Genomic DNA, 17,367 nt, shown 5'->3' with positions numbered 1-17,367 from the left:
TTTCTATATTTCATTTCTATATTTCTATATGGTATAAATATATGCAAAAGTGCATTTTTCACGTATAAAAACATATAAATATGTAAAATGTTGTATAAGGAACGACTTGATCTTCGTGTTATAAAGTGAAATAATACATATAAACATAAAATAGAAGTATTTCAGCAAAGTATTATAGACAACAAATTTAAGTTGCTTTGTCAAAACAGTGTATTTATGATGTTTATCACATGTTTTTCACAGCACATCTGACTAAGCAGTATTGATACTTTAAACAGGTTCATAAATGTATATTGTCGTAGTGGAAGGCATGAGTTACAACACTCAAAGTTCCATACTTATTTATGTAGTAATTGCTCCTATTTATAAACAAACACTACTCTATATATTTTGATATTAATCATGATAAATTTAATGAAATAACTACTATGATACCTTATGAACTTGAGTATAATTATTTCCAAAACCTAAATTATTACGTGTCAACATATACATACATGTGCATGTTATATATAAAAATTAAAATACTTATTATCGCATAATAATATCGCAAAAGTAATATAATTTCACGTTACCATAATAATTGAAGGATTTAAAGTTTATCGAAATCAACATTTCCAGTTTTCAAATCTTTGACTAACTGAGCAAATTTTTCATGTGAACATTCGTTTTCTTGTACAAATGGCTGTGCCTTCATCTGTTGCATCCATTTCATCTAAAATAAATTTAGAAAGTTAGTTTACATTTTAGAAAACATGATTATTCTTCCACGTATGTTTGAACTTACTAAATGAGAGAAATTTCCATCATTGAAATTTGTAGGTTCTCCATAAATGAGAGATAGAGATTTTCGTCGTTCAACCCATGGCCACATAAGTATATCTAACATACCAGGTTGTGCTCCTAATAAAATAACAAAAAATAGAATCAATATTTTTCCATTTTATACTATTTGTGATCTGAAATTAATTTATAAACCTCCAAAATACACAGTTCCACGAGTTTTAAGTTCCTCTTCAAACTCTACTAATAAAGATGAAAATTCAGCAACAATTTCTTTAAGCGGTCTGCTATCGTTATTATGAATGCAGTTTGAGAAAATACTAACAAGCTGAAAGGCAAATCATTGGTAAAGTAAATGACTATTTTTTTAAAATCATTTTATAAATTCTAAATAATTATTTGCTAAAGCATCATGCGTATAAGAGGAAAAATTTGTAAGGTGAACTTTCTTACCTTGGAATAGTGATCTAACAGTTCTAAGTCACGAGTTTTTGTTTTTTCATTATATAAGGAAGGCTCAGGATATTTTTCATCTAAATGATTTGCTATGACTAATGAATCAACGATTACTTTACCATCAGCATCAACAAGTGCAGGAACTTTACCCTCTGGATGAATCTAAAAATATTATTAAATATGATGGATATTAAACAAAGTTAATAATATGATTTTTACATAAGTAACAAATTATGAAAAATATACGTACTTCCAAGTACCATTTTGGTTTATTCCTGATATTGATATTAACAGTATCATGTGGAATGTTTTTATAAGAAAGTATTAATCGAATTCTGTGTGTAAAAGGACAAAATTTCATACCATACAAACGAACTTGTCCTTTCACTTCTGCTGGTTTCTGAGAATCTATAAGTTATATTCCATATAATTATGTACAAAATAAAATTAAATTATAATTTCAAACAATTAAAGCCACAAATGAGAATGTCTTAATTGTTTGTAACGATATAAAAATTGCATTTTATAAAATAATATAATAGAATGCAAATAATCACTGCCTTCAAGAAAGATTTTCAAAATATAATTACATAAATGTTTATAAGCACCTATTATATTTATTGATATTGAAAGTACTGTTTTATACTTTATTGATTTATAATTACTATAAAATATATATGCAATAAAACTTTTAATTGTGATATAAATTTATAAATTCAAAGGAGAAAAATATAATAATAACTATTGACAGTTTAATTCATGTTTTACTAAAGAAGACATACAAGTCTAAAAAATACACAGAATGTATAATGTAAGTATGTACTTACCAGCTCCAAGATGTAAACTGCTCATAATTGTTCGTATTTCGTTAGATTTGTATCTAACAATAAAATGTTTAATATACTTCGAAATGTTTGAAATGATTATCGCACTTAAATGTTCATGCGATGATTAATTTCAGTAGAAATTCCAGACACGTGGTTGTTTATTAAGACTTATGGCATACGTCAATTTTTCTGCTTGGAATGAATGATAGAAATATTTCGAAAAGTTAGTATGGAAAGTGATTCCGCAATTTTCACTTTTCTAAACAGTTACCTATGAGTTACCTATGACCTACGGCAATGTTACACACTCATTGTATATTTCTTTTTGAAAGAAAGTAGGTCAGATCTGCGCATGTCCAAAAGTCGATTGATCGAATCGAATGTTTGAATACTATTAACTACAATTATAACACAAACTATCTACAAATGATTATCTTTAACTTGGAGTTAAATTTTACTCAACAGGATTTTTAATTAAAAAAAATTTATTTTGCGGATGTCTAAATAATTTAGGTTATTGTAACACAATTCTGTATAAATGGAGATTCATTTTGCTTCTTTATTTAAAAATAAAAATGACAAAATTACATGTATAATCAATTTGTTATATTACATGATTGACAATATTTGCATAAAATACAATTACGTACAAAAGTGTTTTATAAAGTCCCGTGTAAATGTACAATATATTTTAAATTATTTTAATTTAATGAACACCGATCGGAATATTTATACCTTCGGAATGCTGTAACATATTTTTTCAGTACTATATTCATTTATTTATCACGATATAGATACGTAGATCATCATCTGAAAATATTGAAGATTGTCTTTTGCATTAAGGCAAGCACAGGCACTGAATTCATGACGAAAGAACTTATATATGATACAACAATAATTGCTTTTCGAAGGCACTAAGTAGCGTAGCTTAACAAAATAAGTTAATTGTTTACGGATCCATAAGATTGACTGAGGGAGGTCGAACATTTAGCTGATATTCTCCAAAGACCATAGCTGCTACCCATTTATGCTGTTCCTCTTTTAACGATCCTGCTAAAGTATTTCCAAAGTACGGAGTTTCTTTACACCTAAAATAAAATTTTTGAAAGCTGTCTATGATATTATATTCTCCACTATATGAAGGAAATTTCATGACTATATTTTTTTTTAATTTTTTGATTCATGGAAATGACTTTTAATTTAATCATTACCTTGTTGGCTTTTTATTCTTAGCTATGAATGTTATAGACCATCTGCAATAAGAAATATATACATACGTCTAATAATTCCGTAAAAAAGATGTTTGTTATGCATCGAAAAAGGGAAATGCATTTACCCCGTTTGTGGATTTCGCTTTGGCTCGTGACCTAAATACCAAATGATGTCTTCTACTTTCCACTCGTATAATACATTCGCGCATACTCTGTCTTTGTAACAATAAAGTTTCGCTTGACTAAATTCGAAGAGGTAGTTCTTAAAATTTTTCGATTTTGTGTCAGCAAATTTAAGTTCACCAGACGTTGTCATCGGTGGTTTCATCTAAAAATAAAAGATATTGTAAGATGAACGAATTAGTTTTTGCTATTGTTTTGAACATAACAAAAATATAATATATCCAAATAAATAAATTTGGCATAACAGCATAACAGTGAATTTAAGAAAGTTAAAATCCACGATATAATTAAAATGAATTGTCCAGTTCAAAGCAGTTTATTCTCGTGTAACTCTATAACCATTATGTGGTATTGTAACTACCTATAATATTATATTTACCAGTGGTGCTATATCCTTGTATAGCCGATCCTTCTTAAGTATGAGGACATTGTCCTTTCTGTCCTCGGGGTCCCAGTATCCCCACCTTGCCACTGCCTCGAGGACACGCTCTTTATGATGCAGTGGTCTTTCCAGTGCACCAGACAATGTATATTCCTCCAGACACAATTCATGAGCTGACAAGTTAGTCTTTTCCGCCAGTTCTTGACACACGTCGAACGCAGTCTTTTGTGGTCCAATCTATAGAAATAAAAATACGTTACGTTTTTTGAATAAACATTCAGAATAAATTAAATATGTGTACAAGTTCAGCTACTGTTGTATTTTTGTTATATGTCGGAATTGTTATATTAGAAAAATGGTATATTTAGTTCATTTTGAAGACGAAAACTATATTTCTCTTTTACATTTCACAAAAACAGGATATACTTCTCAAAAACAGAGTATAGAGATCACACAGGCTACTTCACAATCATAGCATATTTAAATCCTCTAAACAAAAAATATAATATTTCAAAATTCCTTTTTTATCATTAAATTGAACAGAAGAGAACCTAAAATCCGAACACCCATATTTGAAATATCCTGTATGAAACCACAAGGAAAAATTAGATATAAAAAAAAGAAATTCTCACGGTCACATTGATGCATTCCCCGTCCCTTGAGAAAATATATATCCAAATTTTCAGATCACCCGATGGTGCACCGCGTAAACCATTATTCGAACCGTGATGTTTCTCGAGAATTTCCAGAATTTTTGCCTCTTTCGCCATATCCGCAGCTGTTAACTGATATAACTTTGGATAGAGTTTGATCAGGTCACCGATCACCCTAGTCTCGGATCTGTTCCATTCTTCCGCGCTGCTTTCGTCAGCGTGCATTAACGTCGGTCCCCAGATTGCGGAAAGATTCTCGCCGGTCATCAGGTTCTTGGAACTCTGCTGACTCAAACAGTAAAGGTGAGCAAGAATTCTTCTGAGCGTCGCCGCCGGTACTGGAGTCAACGTGGACAATAATTTCCTATACGCTGAAACTTGTTCGTTATCGTTGACGGTCTCTGAAACAGTTTTTAAAATTACGTTTTTAAAATTGTATTTGTATATACAATTGTAACGATGGAGCATTACGATCTTTTAATTTCAGTCTTACTTTAACTAAGATTTAGTTATTGCTATAAAGTCCTACGAAACATTACAGTTGTGAATTGTAATGTATTTGAACATGGATAGGTTCCAACATAATTAAGCAATTGATTGCTGGCGACTTAATCAAAATGGACATATTTTGAAATAAATTCTTATCGATGATTATTATCCCAATCACATCGAACACAAGATACTATTTTAGTGCACGTTATCTTTAATAGTGACTAACAAAGATTGTACGCAATTTTTATCAGAGCAGCACATGTGTTTACTTTCACTAAGGAGCTTGAAGGCCCGTTATGAAAAGCCATGATTCATCGGCGACCTCCGCGCGATTCTCACGCGACGTTTCGCTGCGCACCAGACTAAAAACAAGTTGCAGACGCGTACAGAAATTTGTGTATTTGAGTTCAACGTTCGTTCCATCGCTCTATTAAAATACATAACTCCCCTTTCAACGCGTGACACATGGGAGACAAACAGGAACCGTCAATTATCGTTGCTATTAAAACTATTTCAAAGAGAACGTTGAACCAAAAAAAAAACGCAACAATGATAACTTTGTTTTATGTGACAAAGATTTTCTTAATAAACAATTAATTAACTATACTTCTTGCGCGTCTTCAAGTACGATTCTAATTTGCCATTCTTGAAACGTTCTAAAAATTTTAATAGATAAGAAGTAAATAATTATTGATCTACTCAAGATAAAAAGATACATTCCTTTTTTATTTTTTGTCATTAATAAAAATTCGTGAAGATACGTAGATATATTAAACGACACCACAGAGCGATTAAATCTGTGTATAATGGGACCGGAAATTCAATATTATGGCTCCTGTTAAAACCAGCTAACACGTGAGAAAGTACGCGTGGGTGCGAACACGAATCAACTTGACATTTTTCTTATAGTTAGATATATGCAAACGACTACAAGGGGCGATTTATCTACATGTTCTGTTTTACAAGATGTTTCGTTTCCCTTCTTATTTAAATAAACATGTTCTTTTAAATAAAAAATAACATATAGTTTTAAATATTCTTCGAATCTTTAATCGCAACAAAGAAATTTGTTTTGCGAAAGGCTCGGAATTCCGGGTCAGTGTAAGTTTCTGCTTACAGCGCAACGCGAGAAATGCACAGAAATTAGAACAGCCGTTACAAAATGTTATTTGCTTATTGTGAAACATTATCACTTGACGGTTAACTACGTATCATTTGTAACGGTCATCGCTTCGCTCGAAGACAGCTGTGACAACTGTTAACTGCATAGTGATATTCAAAACCGTACACGTTTGGAAATCGCTTGTCTGAGCTGTAAGAAGATGCTAGTTTCTTCTATCTTAGAACGATGTTATTACGTATGTCACGCACGTTTAACATACAAAAAGGGATCCTCCGACAATCGAGAAAGTCTGGCGTGCGAACTCTTAGTCAGCATATGTATCATTGTGCCGAATAAAATAGTTGTAGTTATAAAATAGCAAGTGTTCCCCGTTAGCGATCCCTGGCCACCTGATGTACATAATCCTTAGTTTATATATAAATACGTATCCGTATGATTCAATTTCTCTATCCATAATAATTTATTGCATTCATGCTGCAATTAGAAAAACAAAATTGATACTTTAAAGTATACATGATGAAATAACATTTTTTATTTATGTGTTATTAATTTTTTAATCTTTTATGTAATATAATTTCAACGTATTCAAGTTTCTCGATTTAATGCTGTTTCATTGTCAAAACGTCCGGTTAAGAGAGCGAGTTCGAACACAAAAAGTCAAGGACAATAAGTGGTTCTTACCTGCGGTAAGACAAAGTCGATCGTGAATGTTAGGTGGAAACAATGGATTCGGTAGATCACGGAGAAACCTTCTGAGAACTGTGGCGACATCGTGTTCTGTATACGCGCTCCTCGTAATTTGCGTCGCCCATGCGTCGCGACGAAAGGCTTTTAATAATTTGACCACTGCACTATTGGATCCGTTTTGTCGATAAATGCCCTTCGACATGATACCTTTAACATTATTCAATATTTTTCAGTTAATTTAACACTGCATCTATTATATATATATATATTATACATATGTATGAAACCTGGAAGATGAAAATAAATTAAGATAAATTCAGATTTTTTCCAAATTTCATATATATCATATAAAATAAAATTTATAATATAATGCTATACAAGATATATGTATATACTTATTCATATATACAGAGCTTGGAAGATATATGAATTTAACATATACTTTATCATTAGAATTATTTTACATGCATGAGCAATTGATACAAGTTATAAGTGATAATAATAATAACATTAATAAGTAATATACTAGTATATTACTTGGAGGCAATCACGAGCAAAGTTGAAATGCTATTAAAAACCGGAATGATAATCTTCTTTTACTTGTTGCATATGCTACTGCATTGCACATATGCTTACCATGAGCATAAATGAAATTAATGCATTTGTCGAGAATCACAGGCACGTTATCTTGCGTGAGTTGTTGCTGCTCTAAAGCGGGGCCACAGGTAGTGGCAGCTTGATAAAGTGCGTGTCTCCATGCGGATCCTTCGTGAGTTCCTGGTGTAGCCATATGTAGTGCGCCGCTACCACCTGCATCGACGACCACCACCGGAACTGATCCTGCACTTGCATTAGGTCCTTCCTGTTCCCGTAAAACTGTAACAGAGCGTGGAAATCATCTATACTACTTTTTTGACCGTGATTCATAAGTAAACAATTTAGCTTATCCCAAAATGTTCTGATAAGCACTTAGAAATGCGTGGCTGTACTCTGGCCATTACGAGACAAACATATAAAAATAGGCAGTAGAAAATTGTGTATGCATTCCAACAGATAAGGTTCGTTGTAATAGCTGTGTTTTTATAACTGTTTCATTGCATTACTGGGTCGTACATTTATTACGACGAGCTCCGTAGCAAATAAAAATTGTTTTCTCTCAGAGAATCGTATGGGCAAGTCGGTCATCGATAATTTCATTTATTATTCCTTTAAGATTTAATTCCAGAAATAACCGTGTAAATGTGAGGCAAATTGTAAAGCTAGCGTAGGACGAATTTCTAATTCTAGATTACGCTTTATTGTTTCCTTTTTTCTAGCTTGCAAGGTAAATCGATTCTTTTATTTGTCATGAAGTCATGGCGAGATGACTTGTCACTATATTAATACAGTAAATTGGAATTGTTGTTGATGAAGTATTTCTCAAAATTAGAACTTGATATTTTATTTAAAAATATATAAATGTCTGAAAGTGTTTAAATATATAAATTTGTATATATTAAATAATTAAATAATTTTGATAGAAAGAGAAACTTACCGATACATCGTGCCTTCCGAAGGTCGAGTTCTCCAAAAGTTATGGCCGTGGTAGGATCCAGAGATTTCGTGTAAATTAACGTTCGTTGATACAGGAGAACCCAAGCTGGAAACCACGTGCCTGTTACGCCTTCCTAGAATATATATCAACTAATGTTTTTTAATATGTAATTCACTTGATGATAACATAACAAAAGTAATATAAACATTTGATTCTAAAATAAAATTATTACAGTAATATTTATTATTACTGACTACGAGACAGTCATTATTATTTCACAAATGGATGTTCGATCATTAGAAATCGGTTTTCTCCAAAGACAATCATAATCAATGCAAGATGAACGAAAATACTTGTACAAATATATTACCTTCTCCGTATACATAAAAAAGAAAGATGAAATAAACTCTCTAAGATATCCGACATTAAATATCATGCTGCTCTTTTAACGTTTATTATAAATATTCGAGAATTATAAATTTAAAAAATGCATTAGAAATTAAGTCTTACAAATCTTCTTCAATCTCATCTACTAACTAAATCATCTTCATCTCTATGTACTAACAAGTTTATAAATTAAATAAAATCTCCTGAATTCAAAGTTGGTTGATCTACATTTTCCACTTTTTATACCTTCAAATAGGCCCATCCTACTCTCGTCAATTCAGCCGTGTACTTCGTGGGAAAAACCGTAGTAATAGCCTCTAGTATTCTTTGAGCCCAAATCCTTCGTTCCGTCGTACCCTTCGCGTAGAACACGTGAACGCTCGGTCTTCCCTCAACGCTAATTGCTATGCAATGTACAGTCTCTCCATCAACTATCCTGAACATTTTAAATTGCCTTTGTTATTCCTCGGTCGGTTCGCTGTTTAACCTTGCTATATGTAAATTTGTACTTCTTTCTCATATTTTCCTTTTTCGCTGAGACTTTCCTTCAACTTTTCCTCAAGTACAGATATTTTCATTACGTATTTTACTACGGGTTCTTATGCATTTATAGAAAATTTGAAAGTGCAAGATTCCACAGAGTACACATAATATGAAAAAACACATGAAATACGCAAAGTGTAGCATTTTCTATAATATATGATAGGCGAAACAATTTTCTACCGATGCTCTATCTTTTTAAATACATTTCCAGTAATACGAATTTGCATAAAAGTCCGCAGTTTAAATATTATGCATCATACAGATATAAGATCGCGATTGCAACTTCTACATAACAAATGGCCTGCGGATATTTCTGCGGATTCACGTTTCTGCTAACACAAATAAAGAAACGAAAAACATAAGCGGAGACCTCCTGAATATTATAACGAATAATTCTACTTTAGCATGAAATCTGTCCGGCGGGGTAGCCAGCTACGCTCGTTAAAGCCCAGAATTGAAGACGACGCGTCGCGAGTTCTTGAATCCTCGGCATAGAACTGGTATTATTTGCAAAAGGAAAATGCAAAATTTCTCTTAGAAGTGGTGATATACAACAGGCAAGCGGCCAGCCCCTCCCTTGCGTGTGTTGTGGGTGTACTTTCTGGGAGTGCTTGGTGTTAAGCACCCAGGAGCTCGACGATCACTCGCACTGGTCTACCGTCCCGTCCGTGGAGGTTTTAGCCGGTAAGAATCCGGCACTACCTTCTGCCGCCTCCACAGGGTGGGCAAGGTGTCTATGAAGATTTCCTCCACGTAAAAAAAAAAAAAAAGTATGAAATCTATCCAATACAAAAAGTTAGGGAGTAACTTACTTATCCCATTTCCTTATAAATATTATATCTTTCGTTAAAAAATTCATATACACGTATTCTTTAAACGAACAAATTTTCTGTATCTTGGAACTTCTCAGAAATGCATAAGAATCCGCAGTCTAATAATAAACATACTTAAATCAATCAAATTTTCTCATCAAATATACACACGTATTCGTATCTTTTTTCTTCAGAGTTTAATGACGCTACTTCATGTATCTTCGTCTGGCGAATTCTTCTCTTTCATAATGTGTTATTATTCGGAGAAGCATTCTTTTATGCAACGAAAAAGCGGACTCACTTAAAGTCCTGGAGAAGATGAATGCTGTACACTGTGTCGAGGTGAACGATCTCCTTCAGAGTAGACATGCCCTTATCTGTGTAGAAAGAGAGCTTCTGGTCGGCTAAGATCGCTGCCCTTTGCACCAGGTCCTTCGCTCTTTCTATTCCTACACCGGTCCTGTAAACGATTCCACGGTGCGTCGTCACATTTAGCAGATCGTTCACCCTTGGTCTCTCCAATTTCGTCGATTTCGTGCTTGGCACAACGCCACTGTGGTCACGACTTCTGGACAGCAATTTACTGCCGCTCTTCACGAAACTCATCACGTTCGGTCTGATCCCGTGCCCCGTGGACTCATGCCGCAATTTTTTCAATTTTTGGATCACGCCCACGCGTCTGTGCTCCTCCGTGGCCTTACCGCCCGAAGGACACGAAGATTCGTCAGCGGCCGTCGTCGTCGTCGTCGTCGTCGTCGTCGTTGTCGTGCTGCTCGTCGTACTCGTGACTGGTGCATGTAAAGTACGTATATAATTATTCTTCATTGAGATATATAAAATATATTTACTATAAAAGTGTTAATTTCCGAGTCACAGATTTAACGAATTGTTTCGTTATTTTCTAAATGGATATTAATACTAAATATTAATTAATACTAAATGGTAAATTTTACTTATGTATAATAAGTTATTGTGTTTCACGTATAATATAGACTACGTAGACTGTAGATGTTTATGCATTTATCGCATTTAAAGACATTTAAAACTACAAGTATTTACGCAATATACAAAATACGATATATTGATATACAAAAATGTATAAAATTTCGAAATATTCTTGAATAAGTGAAACAAATCTCTATTTAGCTTTTATTCCTTTAACTGTCGCCACAGAAGTATGAAATTGCATAAACGTTCGCAGTCTATTAATAAGATACGGTGTGTCACAGAAGTATTCATACTCGTAATTATTGAGTTCAAATGATATTCTCTAACGATATACAGATTGCAATGTTTAACGATAGGAATACGTAGTGTAATAATTAAATTCTTCATTGGTATGTCGTTTATTAAAAACTAATCGTCTATCATACTATAAATGGCAGTTTAAACAAATCATCAAATTCAATAATTGCGAGGATACGAATACTATTTTATATTATTATAAAAAGATAGTCAACAACTTGAGAAATTTTGGACAAGTATGAGCTTAAAGGTAAAACGTTTTCTTTACCATATGCTTCATACGAAATTAAACAAGCACTTGCCTACACCTTTTTTTAAACACTAGGAATAAAGACACGGAAGTGAACAAAATTAACGAGATGCTCATTACCATACAATTTTATCCTTCTGACCCGATATACTTATATATACTGTATATATCGGTGTATTTTACAATACCATAGAATAGCCATAGAATAGCTCATAGTCGAGTCATTAGTATTTCGTATTAAATATTAGAAATCAGATCTTAAAATTATGATTGCTTTTAAGGCGTAGGCTATTTATATAAAAAATTATCATAATTTTGAGTTTTACAGCGGTGTAGGACAAAATGCTTCGAGTGCCGTCGAGTTAGAAGGGTTAAACTGTTAACACTAATTTAAGTTATTCTCAATTGACGATATAGTCTTTCTGTACTTCTATACATCACTGGAAGCTCAATTGCAGTCTAAAAATAGGATGCACGAAGTTCTAGGCGGATAATTATTATAATAATCGATCAGCCAAGGCGTTAAAACGTAGCCGAGTAGTAGGATTATATAATTGTTTAAGCGTAATAAAGCATATTGGGATATTGCAATTTATCGCTATCTTGAAATTTAATACCACGCAGTACCCACATGCGAAACTGAGTTGAATCATCAGTTCTTCGTAGAAGAATTGACAAGTGTAAAATAGCAATTATACATTTTTAACGGTAATATACATTTACGCGTTTAACATTGACAGTTCTCTCCGCCTACGTATTTACTTTCTCTCATACACATGGAAAGTGAAAAGTCGTCTCAATTATTGTCATCATTACCAAACTGATTGAAATTACATTGTTCCTTTTTCTTCAATACCGGTGTAATCTTCTTCCTAAAATTTTCAAATTTACTCCCAATTCTTTAGATAAAATCCTACCTTTCCTGCCTTTTACCTACACCGCGTACATTCCTTTTACGATTTATAACAAATCTTAATTCAATGATCTACTTAAAGCTACGATATAACTAAGTAAGTACCTGAACTATCGCTAGTCGTAGCAGCCACGGATTTAGCTGTCACAGAATTAGGAGAGGATGCCTCGCTCGAGCGATTCTTCGCTGTCGATTTCCTAGGGGGAACAGCGGGTTGCTTCCGAGTCACTAGGTGCGCTAATTTCGGCAATAGAGCCGGATTTTTCCCCGTAGCGCTTTTATCCGGTTCTGGAAGGATCTCTGCGACCTCGTCGTACTCGTTTTTCGGCAAGGAGTCGAATCTTTTCGGTGGTTCTGGTGGCACTGACGAGATTTGCTCGGCATCCTCTTCTTCCACGTCATCTTGTTCCTCCTCGTTATCGACTGCTTCCTGAAAGTCCAGAATACTGCCAGAACTGCTCGGCGAATCGTTGGTGGCCAATAAAGTCTCCAGTAACATTAAATCGTTATTTTCAAAGTTGCTATACACGTTTTCATCGGAAGTTCTCGCGAACGGGTCAAACTCGAACAACAAAGATTTACTACTCTGTTGTCTATTTTCTGGACTGTTCGACGTTGTTTCTTTCTCTTCTTGTGCCTTTTGCGGCGACAGATTTTCATACAGAGAATTTTGAATGGATGCTTGGCTTCCATTCGACGCGTCGGACGTTCGATCGAGCAGAGGCACTTCTTTGTCCAGGATGTCCTCCTCTGCGCTGGATATCCTGTCCAGTTCGTCGAGCCCCTCGGATTTCCCAACTGGCGCGGTGTCGTAGAACGTCCAGGAATCGGATCTGGATAATCTCTTCGCGTTATCCGATTTGTCTAACGGTAGTGTCACGTTTACGTCGGAAAGGTTCAAGCTCTGATCGGAATCACTGGCCTGTTAATAAACCATGGGAAATTTTTAATTATATTTTTCTTTGCACCTTAACGTAATTGTTTCGGCGTTTTCTTAATTACATGCAAGATCCTGGACTTTTATGTAAATTTCCTATGAACGCATAAAAATCCGCAATCTGATCCTATGATATCGTTCTGTTGTCAGTCTTCTGTTGTCTTATTATTCTTATTCTTTGATAAGGACAATGGGATAAAGAGATAAAGTAATATTCAGATATTTGTATCGATATTTGACTGATTCAGTAAACTATAACATAGAAAATGCTACGACAAAAACAATAGATGGAAAGTTACATTTGCTTGATAGAAATCAAACGTTTGAATTAGCCGAAGTAATTTTAAATATTGAACGGGCGCTAACTAAGTGACAGACTGACGGCCACGCGCTAACAATTTTATTGATAGTGGAGGGAAGAAAGTTAACGACCTCGGATCAAAAGTGTTATTCCCTTCAGTAATGTGAGAAAAAACTTTTCGAATGTATCGCGACAACTCAGACTCGCTCTTTTATTTATAAAAAAAAAAAAATCGAGAAACAAAATCCACTTTTATCCTATGTCCCTCTTTCATTCGCTTGTTTGATCGTCTGTTCTTTTCGCGCGCATATTGCTCCGAAATCTTGTTACAACGCGAATATGTTCCCTCTAGGTGTTCACAATGTGCAGTAAGAGAAAAAAAGGAAACAAAGGAAGATTAGCAAAAGCATTATTCTTGGATGCAGTTATAAAAACAATACAAATCAAGCTTCTAACCCTTCAATTCCCGTAGCTGGGGCTATGACTCGATGCGAGAAATTTTCCTGAATTTTACTTCCAGCGACTGAACGATTTTTATTAGAAATAAAAAATGATAGATCATAAATGTTTCGATATTTAAATGCATAGTCGAAGACGATGGAATAGTAAACAGAATCATGGATCTAGCACACACTATTATGAATCAGCACTATCTGAAATAGATAACGTAGTCGTTAAAATGAATTAGAGCCCATAAATTATTAATTTGCTTATGTCGTAGAGCAAATAACAAGTTGTACGGAAATTAAAGGGTTAAAACAATTGAAATACGTTTTTAAACGGTACGTTTACCTGATTGAGCACGAAACTAAGTAGATCAAACGATTCGGGGAAGTCCCTGTCGACTTTGTCAGAGATGGTCGAGCTGATCGTGTCGTATCGACTGCTGCCTGACGTGACGGACTGCAGTTCGTCGTAGATAGACTCGTCAGGATGTGGAGGAGGATATGCAGGAGGTGGTGGACTGTGACGCGTCCCGGAAAGATCCTCCTCATTTCTGACGCTTCTCAGATTACTGTTCAAGGGACTGTAGAACGAGATGCTGCTGAAAATATCATCAGCCGGCATCGAGACGCATCTCTCATCCTCTACAGGATCTTTGAACTTCTTATTACCACCGGTGTTATCCCTTAAAAGATCGTCCTGATTCAACGAAGTTAACCGTCTCGTTAAAAGATTCTTCACCGACTTCTCCAATCTAATACTAGCGTTCCTCGTGCTGGAAATTACCGCACGGCCCTTCATCGTCATCTTCTCCGAAATCTCGTCTTTCAGTTGTCGGGAACTACTGGTCAGATTTCGAAAAAATTCATTGTTCGTACTCCTCGATTCCGACGTGGATTTCGAGTCGTCGCTTTTCTCCGATTGACTGGAATCGCTGTGACTGCTGAATCGAGCTGTTGGCATCGAAGGTGGCAGCTTCCTCCTCGGTGCTGGTACCGGTCGTTCGGTCATCACCGATCTAGGTTTCGGTATCGGTTTCTCCTCCATCTCGTATGGATATCTTTCTGTCTCGCCGCTCGTTTTTAACCGAAGGATCCAGGAACGTAGAAGCTGCGCTACATGCTTCGGTCCCCTTATAACAGTATTTTCATATCTTTCATGCGTGTACACTTTGAAATTGATACGTTTCGGATGCTATTGTTATTGTGAAGTGCGAGCTGGTTAAATAATTTGTCATTCAAATTTTGGAATTTTCGTGAACTTCGCGGATAAAGTATCTCTTAGAATAATTGAATTTTATCAGTTTCTACGATGCAGCATATCCGACCGAATACGAGATGATATTAATGATTTTTGTACGATTCAGGTCAAGCGATTATGTGTAATAATTTTGAGGATAATTATATTCGATAAGATGGGTTTCGTTTAAAGAAATGAATATAACTTGTTCGTTTTGATTTAAAAGATAAAGAACTCGATATTTCTTCGAAAAAGTAATTGTTACGAGAAATATAATTATCGTTTTAATAAATTTAATGAGACTAATTGTGATTAAAAAGACAGAACTGAGATGTACGAGCGATTTTAAACCGTCTTATGTTATAATTGCAATGATTATTCGGATGACATCTTGTCAACCTGTGTCAAGGGACTTGATAGTATCGCGTTCAGTGCAACTTGAGACGTAAAAAAAGTCACATGCGCGTGGCGAGAGATAATAGTGCAGTGTCGGACAGTTGTAATTTGGTCTCTTTTTAATTTATTACTTTCCATATCTCACATTCGATTAATATTTCAATTGATCTAATACGAGGATTAGAATTTTTTTATGGTACCATGTCAATGATAGTAAACTGATAATTAATTTTTGATACAGAATTAGAAAAAGAGAAGAAAAATTAATTGCGATTATACGTACACATGTGTAAATTATGTAATTAGAATTGTATCAAATGAACGAAAGGATGACATTAAAATTAACGAATAACAGCAAAATCGGAAACAGAATTTACAAATTTTGAAATAATCAGAAGCGTATGGTGGTTGATCGTACTACCACAAAGCAGTGAAAGTATGCTAAACTTATCGAGCAAACAGAATTCATTTCCAATCTTGCAACACACATGCGTAAGCCTGCTGGCACCTGTTCTCACGTTGCACAATTAAAATGCAATCTCAGGTAGAAATGTTCATCCATTGAAGAAACTCTTCTCCCATACACTTGGATTAAGAAGAAATGATCGATAGTTAATAAAGGTTTGTTAGTGAATAAACGAAGAATATGAATAAGGTAGGTAAAAGAGATCGGGCAGTTCGAGCGATTTGTATGCTGAATCAAAGATTGAGTATATAATTGTTCAAGGCTTTGAGATAGATTACCAAGCGAATATTTGTAAAAAGTGATATATATTAATTTATCATACGTCGCAACATCCGAAGACGATTCCTCATTTTCGAGATCCCGACGAGGCGTTGAACACTGACTCGAAGAACTATCAACATTTGCTTCGTACATTCTACCAACGATAGTTACTTAGATAATAAAGACAGCTCAGCGCGAAGCACTTCTGCACGATTGAATCACCGCTTCCGAGTCACGTGATTAGCAATGAGCAGTTGGAATAAATCATGTTTTATAATTTCGATTCGTCTTGATTATCAGCTTCATGTATACCCCTTCTGGTGTCCGATAATTTTCACCTAATTAAATTTTACGTTAATTGTAATTCAAGTTAACCTGTAATTCCATCGTGTTTAAGCTATTTCTTAAATCATCTTTTCGTAGTAATTTTACTGTTCGTAGAAAGTATTTTATTCCGATAATATATTTTATAAAACGTTCGAATTAGTTAATTTGAAACGTGAAACGTTTATTCATGTGTCTTGTACGTAACGTTTATTCATGTATGTAAATCTGGAAATGAAGACACATTATTAAGGAAGTAATTTGAATGATAATCGTACGTACGGTATCATACGCTAGTACTACACATATAATTGTGGATCTTAACGTATACTTCCTTTTAATAGCTTATTAACGCTTCCAAATGCTAATCCGAATCGAACTTTCTACTTAATACCTTCGTTTATGCAATTGATATCAAAGATATAGGTTAGGATGCTGCATTTTCTCCAGTACATCTACTTCAAATTGCACGTAAATGTTATCTTATAAAAATCATTCGAAAAATTGATAAATAACAA

General features: G+C 34.3%; 2 protein-coding genes across 9 annotated transcripts in view; both read right to left on the bottom strand.

The window, feature by feature from the left end:
* Positions 1-186: 186 nt before the first annotated feature.
* On the bottom strand, positions 187-2,433 carry LOC117159493 (pyrimidodiazepine synthase). 3 transcript variants are annotated; one of them, XM_076622869.1, is made up of 7 exons: positions 2,338-2,433; positions 2,067-2,258; positions 1,490-1,647; positions 1,237-1,401; positions 979-1,111; positions 788-903; positions 187-715 (listed from the first exon to the last, which is right to left on the bottom strand). In XM_076622869.1, exons 2-7 carry the CDS (start codon positions 2,089-2,091, stop codon positions 593-595), a joined length of 720 nt encoding a protein of 239 aa, XP_076478984.1. In that variant the 5' UTR covers positions 2,092-2,258; positions 2,338-2,433; the 3' UTR covers positions 187-592. The 3 variants fall into 3 exon arrangements, with proteins under 3 accessions (XP_076478984.1, XP_076478985.1, XP_033195275.1); XM_076622870.1 differs by having other exon boundaries at positions 2,067-2,255; positions 2,338-2,432; XM_033339384.2 differs by having other exon boundaries at positions 2,067-2,375.
* A 172-nt stretch (positions 2,434-2,605) lies between these two features.
* Positions 2,606-17,367, bottom strand: part of RhoGAP15B (RhoGAP_ARAP and RA_ARAPs domain-containing protein RhoGAP15B) — a 17,760-nt gene continuing 2,998 nt past the window's right edge. For 3 of the 6 annotated variants that reach the window (XM_076622776.1, XM_033339376.2, XM_033339377.2), the window contains 12 exons: positions 14,512-15,295; positions 12,587-13,403; positions 10,375-10,861; positions 8,965-9,154; positions 8,332-8,464; positions 7,434-7,673; positions 6,792-7,004; positions 4,475-4,896; positions 3,840-4,079; positions 3,403-3,605; positions 3,278-3,319; positions 2,606-3,154 (listed from right to left, as the gene is read on the bottom strand). In XM_076622776.1, the coding sequence (XP_076478891.1) occupies positions 3,016-3,154; positions 3,278-3,319; positions 3,403-3,605; positions 3,840-4,079; positions 4,475-4,896; positions 6,792-7,004; positions 7,434-7,673; positions 8,332-8,464; positions 8,965-9,154; positions 10,375-10,861; positions 12,587-13,403; positions 14,512-15,210 (3,825 nt within the window). In that variant the 5' untranslated portion in view covers positions 15,211-15,295 and the 3' untranslated portion in view covers positions 2,606-3,015. Of the gene's footprint in view, positions 3,155-3,277; positions 3,320-3,402; positions 3,606-3,839; positions 4,080-4,474; positions 4,897-6,791; positions 7,005-7,433; positions 7,674-8,331; positions 8,465-8,964; positions 9,155-10,374; positions 10,862-12,586; positions 13,404-14,511; positions 15,296-16,586; positions 17,078-17,367 lie in introns of those variants that run through there. The other 3 variants (XM_076622741.1, XM_033339375.2, XM_076622749.1) reach the window with 2 other exon arrangements.

Source organism: Bombus vancouverensis, chromosome 1 (genome assembly GCF_051014615.1).
Source record: "Bombus vancouverensis nearcticus chromosome 1, iyBomVanc1_principal, whole genome shotgun sequence".
Taxonomy (NCBI): domain Eukaryota; kingdom Metazoa; phylum Arthropoda; class Insecta; order Hymenoptera; family Apidae; genus Bombus; species Bombus vancouverensis.
Note: the sequence above shows the minus strand (reverse complement) of the source record. Positions and strands in the feature narration are given on the sequence as shown.

What these genes read in the sequence shown, in the direction of transcription:
- LOC117159493 (XM_076622869.1), bottom strand. Translation starts at nt 2,091, where the DNA reads ATGAGCAGTTTACATCTTGGAGCTG. An exon ending in CAGTTTACATCTTGGAGCTG is followed by an intron (nt 1,648 to 2,066) that starts GTAAGTACATAC and finishes TATAACTTATAG; the next exon opens with ATTCTCAGAAACCAGCAGAA. An exon ending in ATGGAAATTTCTCTCATTTA is followed by an intron (nt 716 to 787) that starts GTAAGTTCAAAC and finishes AATTTATTTTAG; the next exon opens with ATGAAATGGATGCAACAGAT.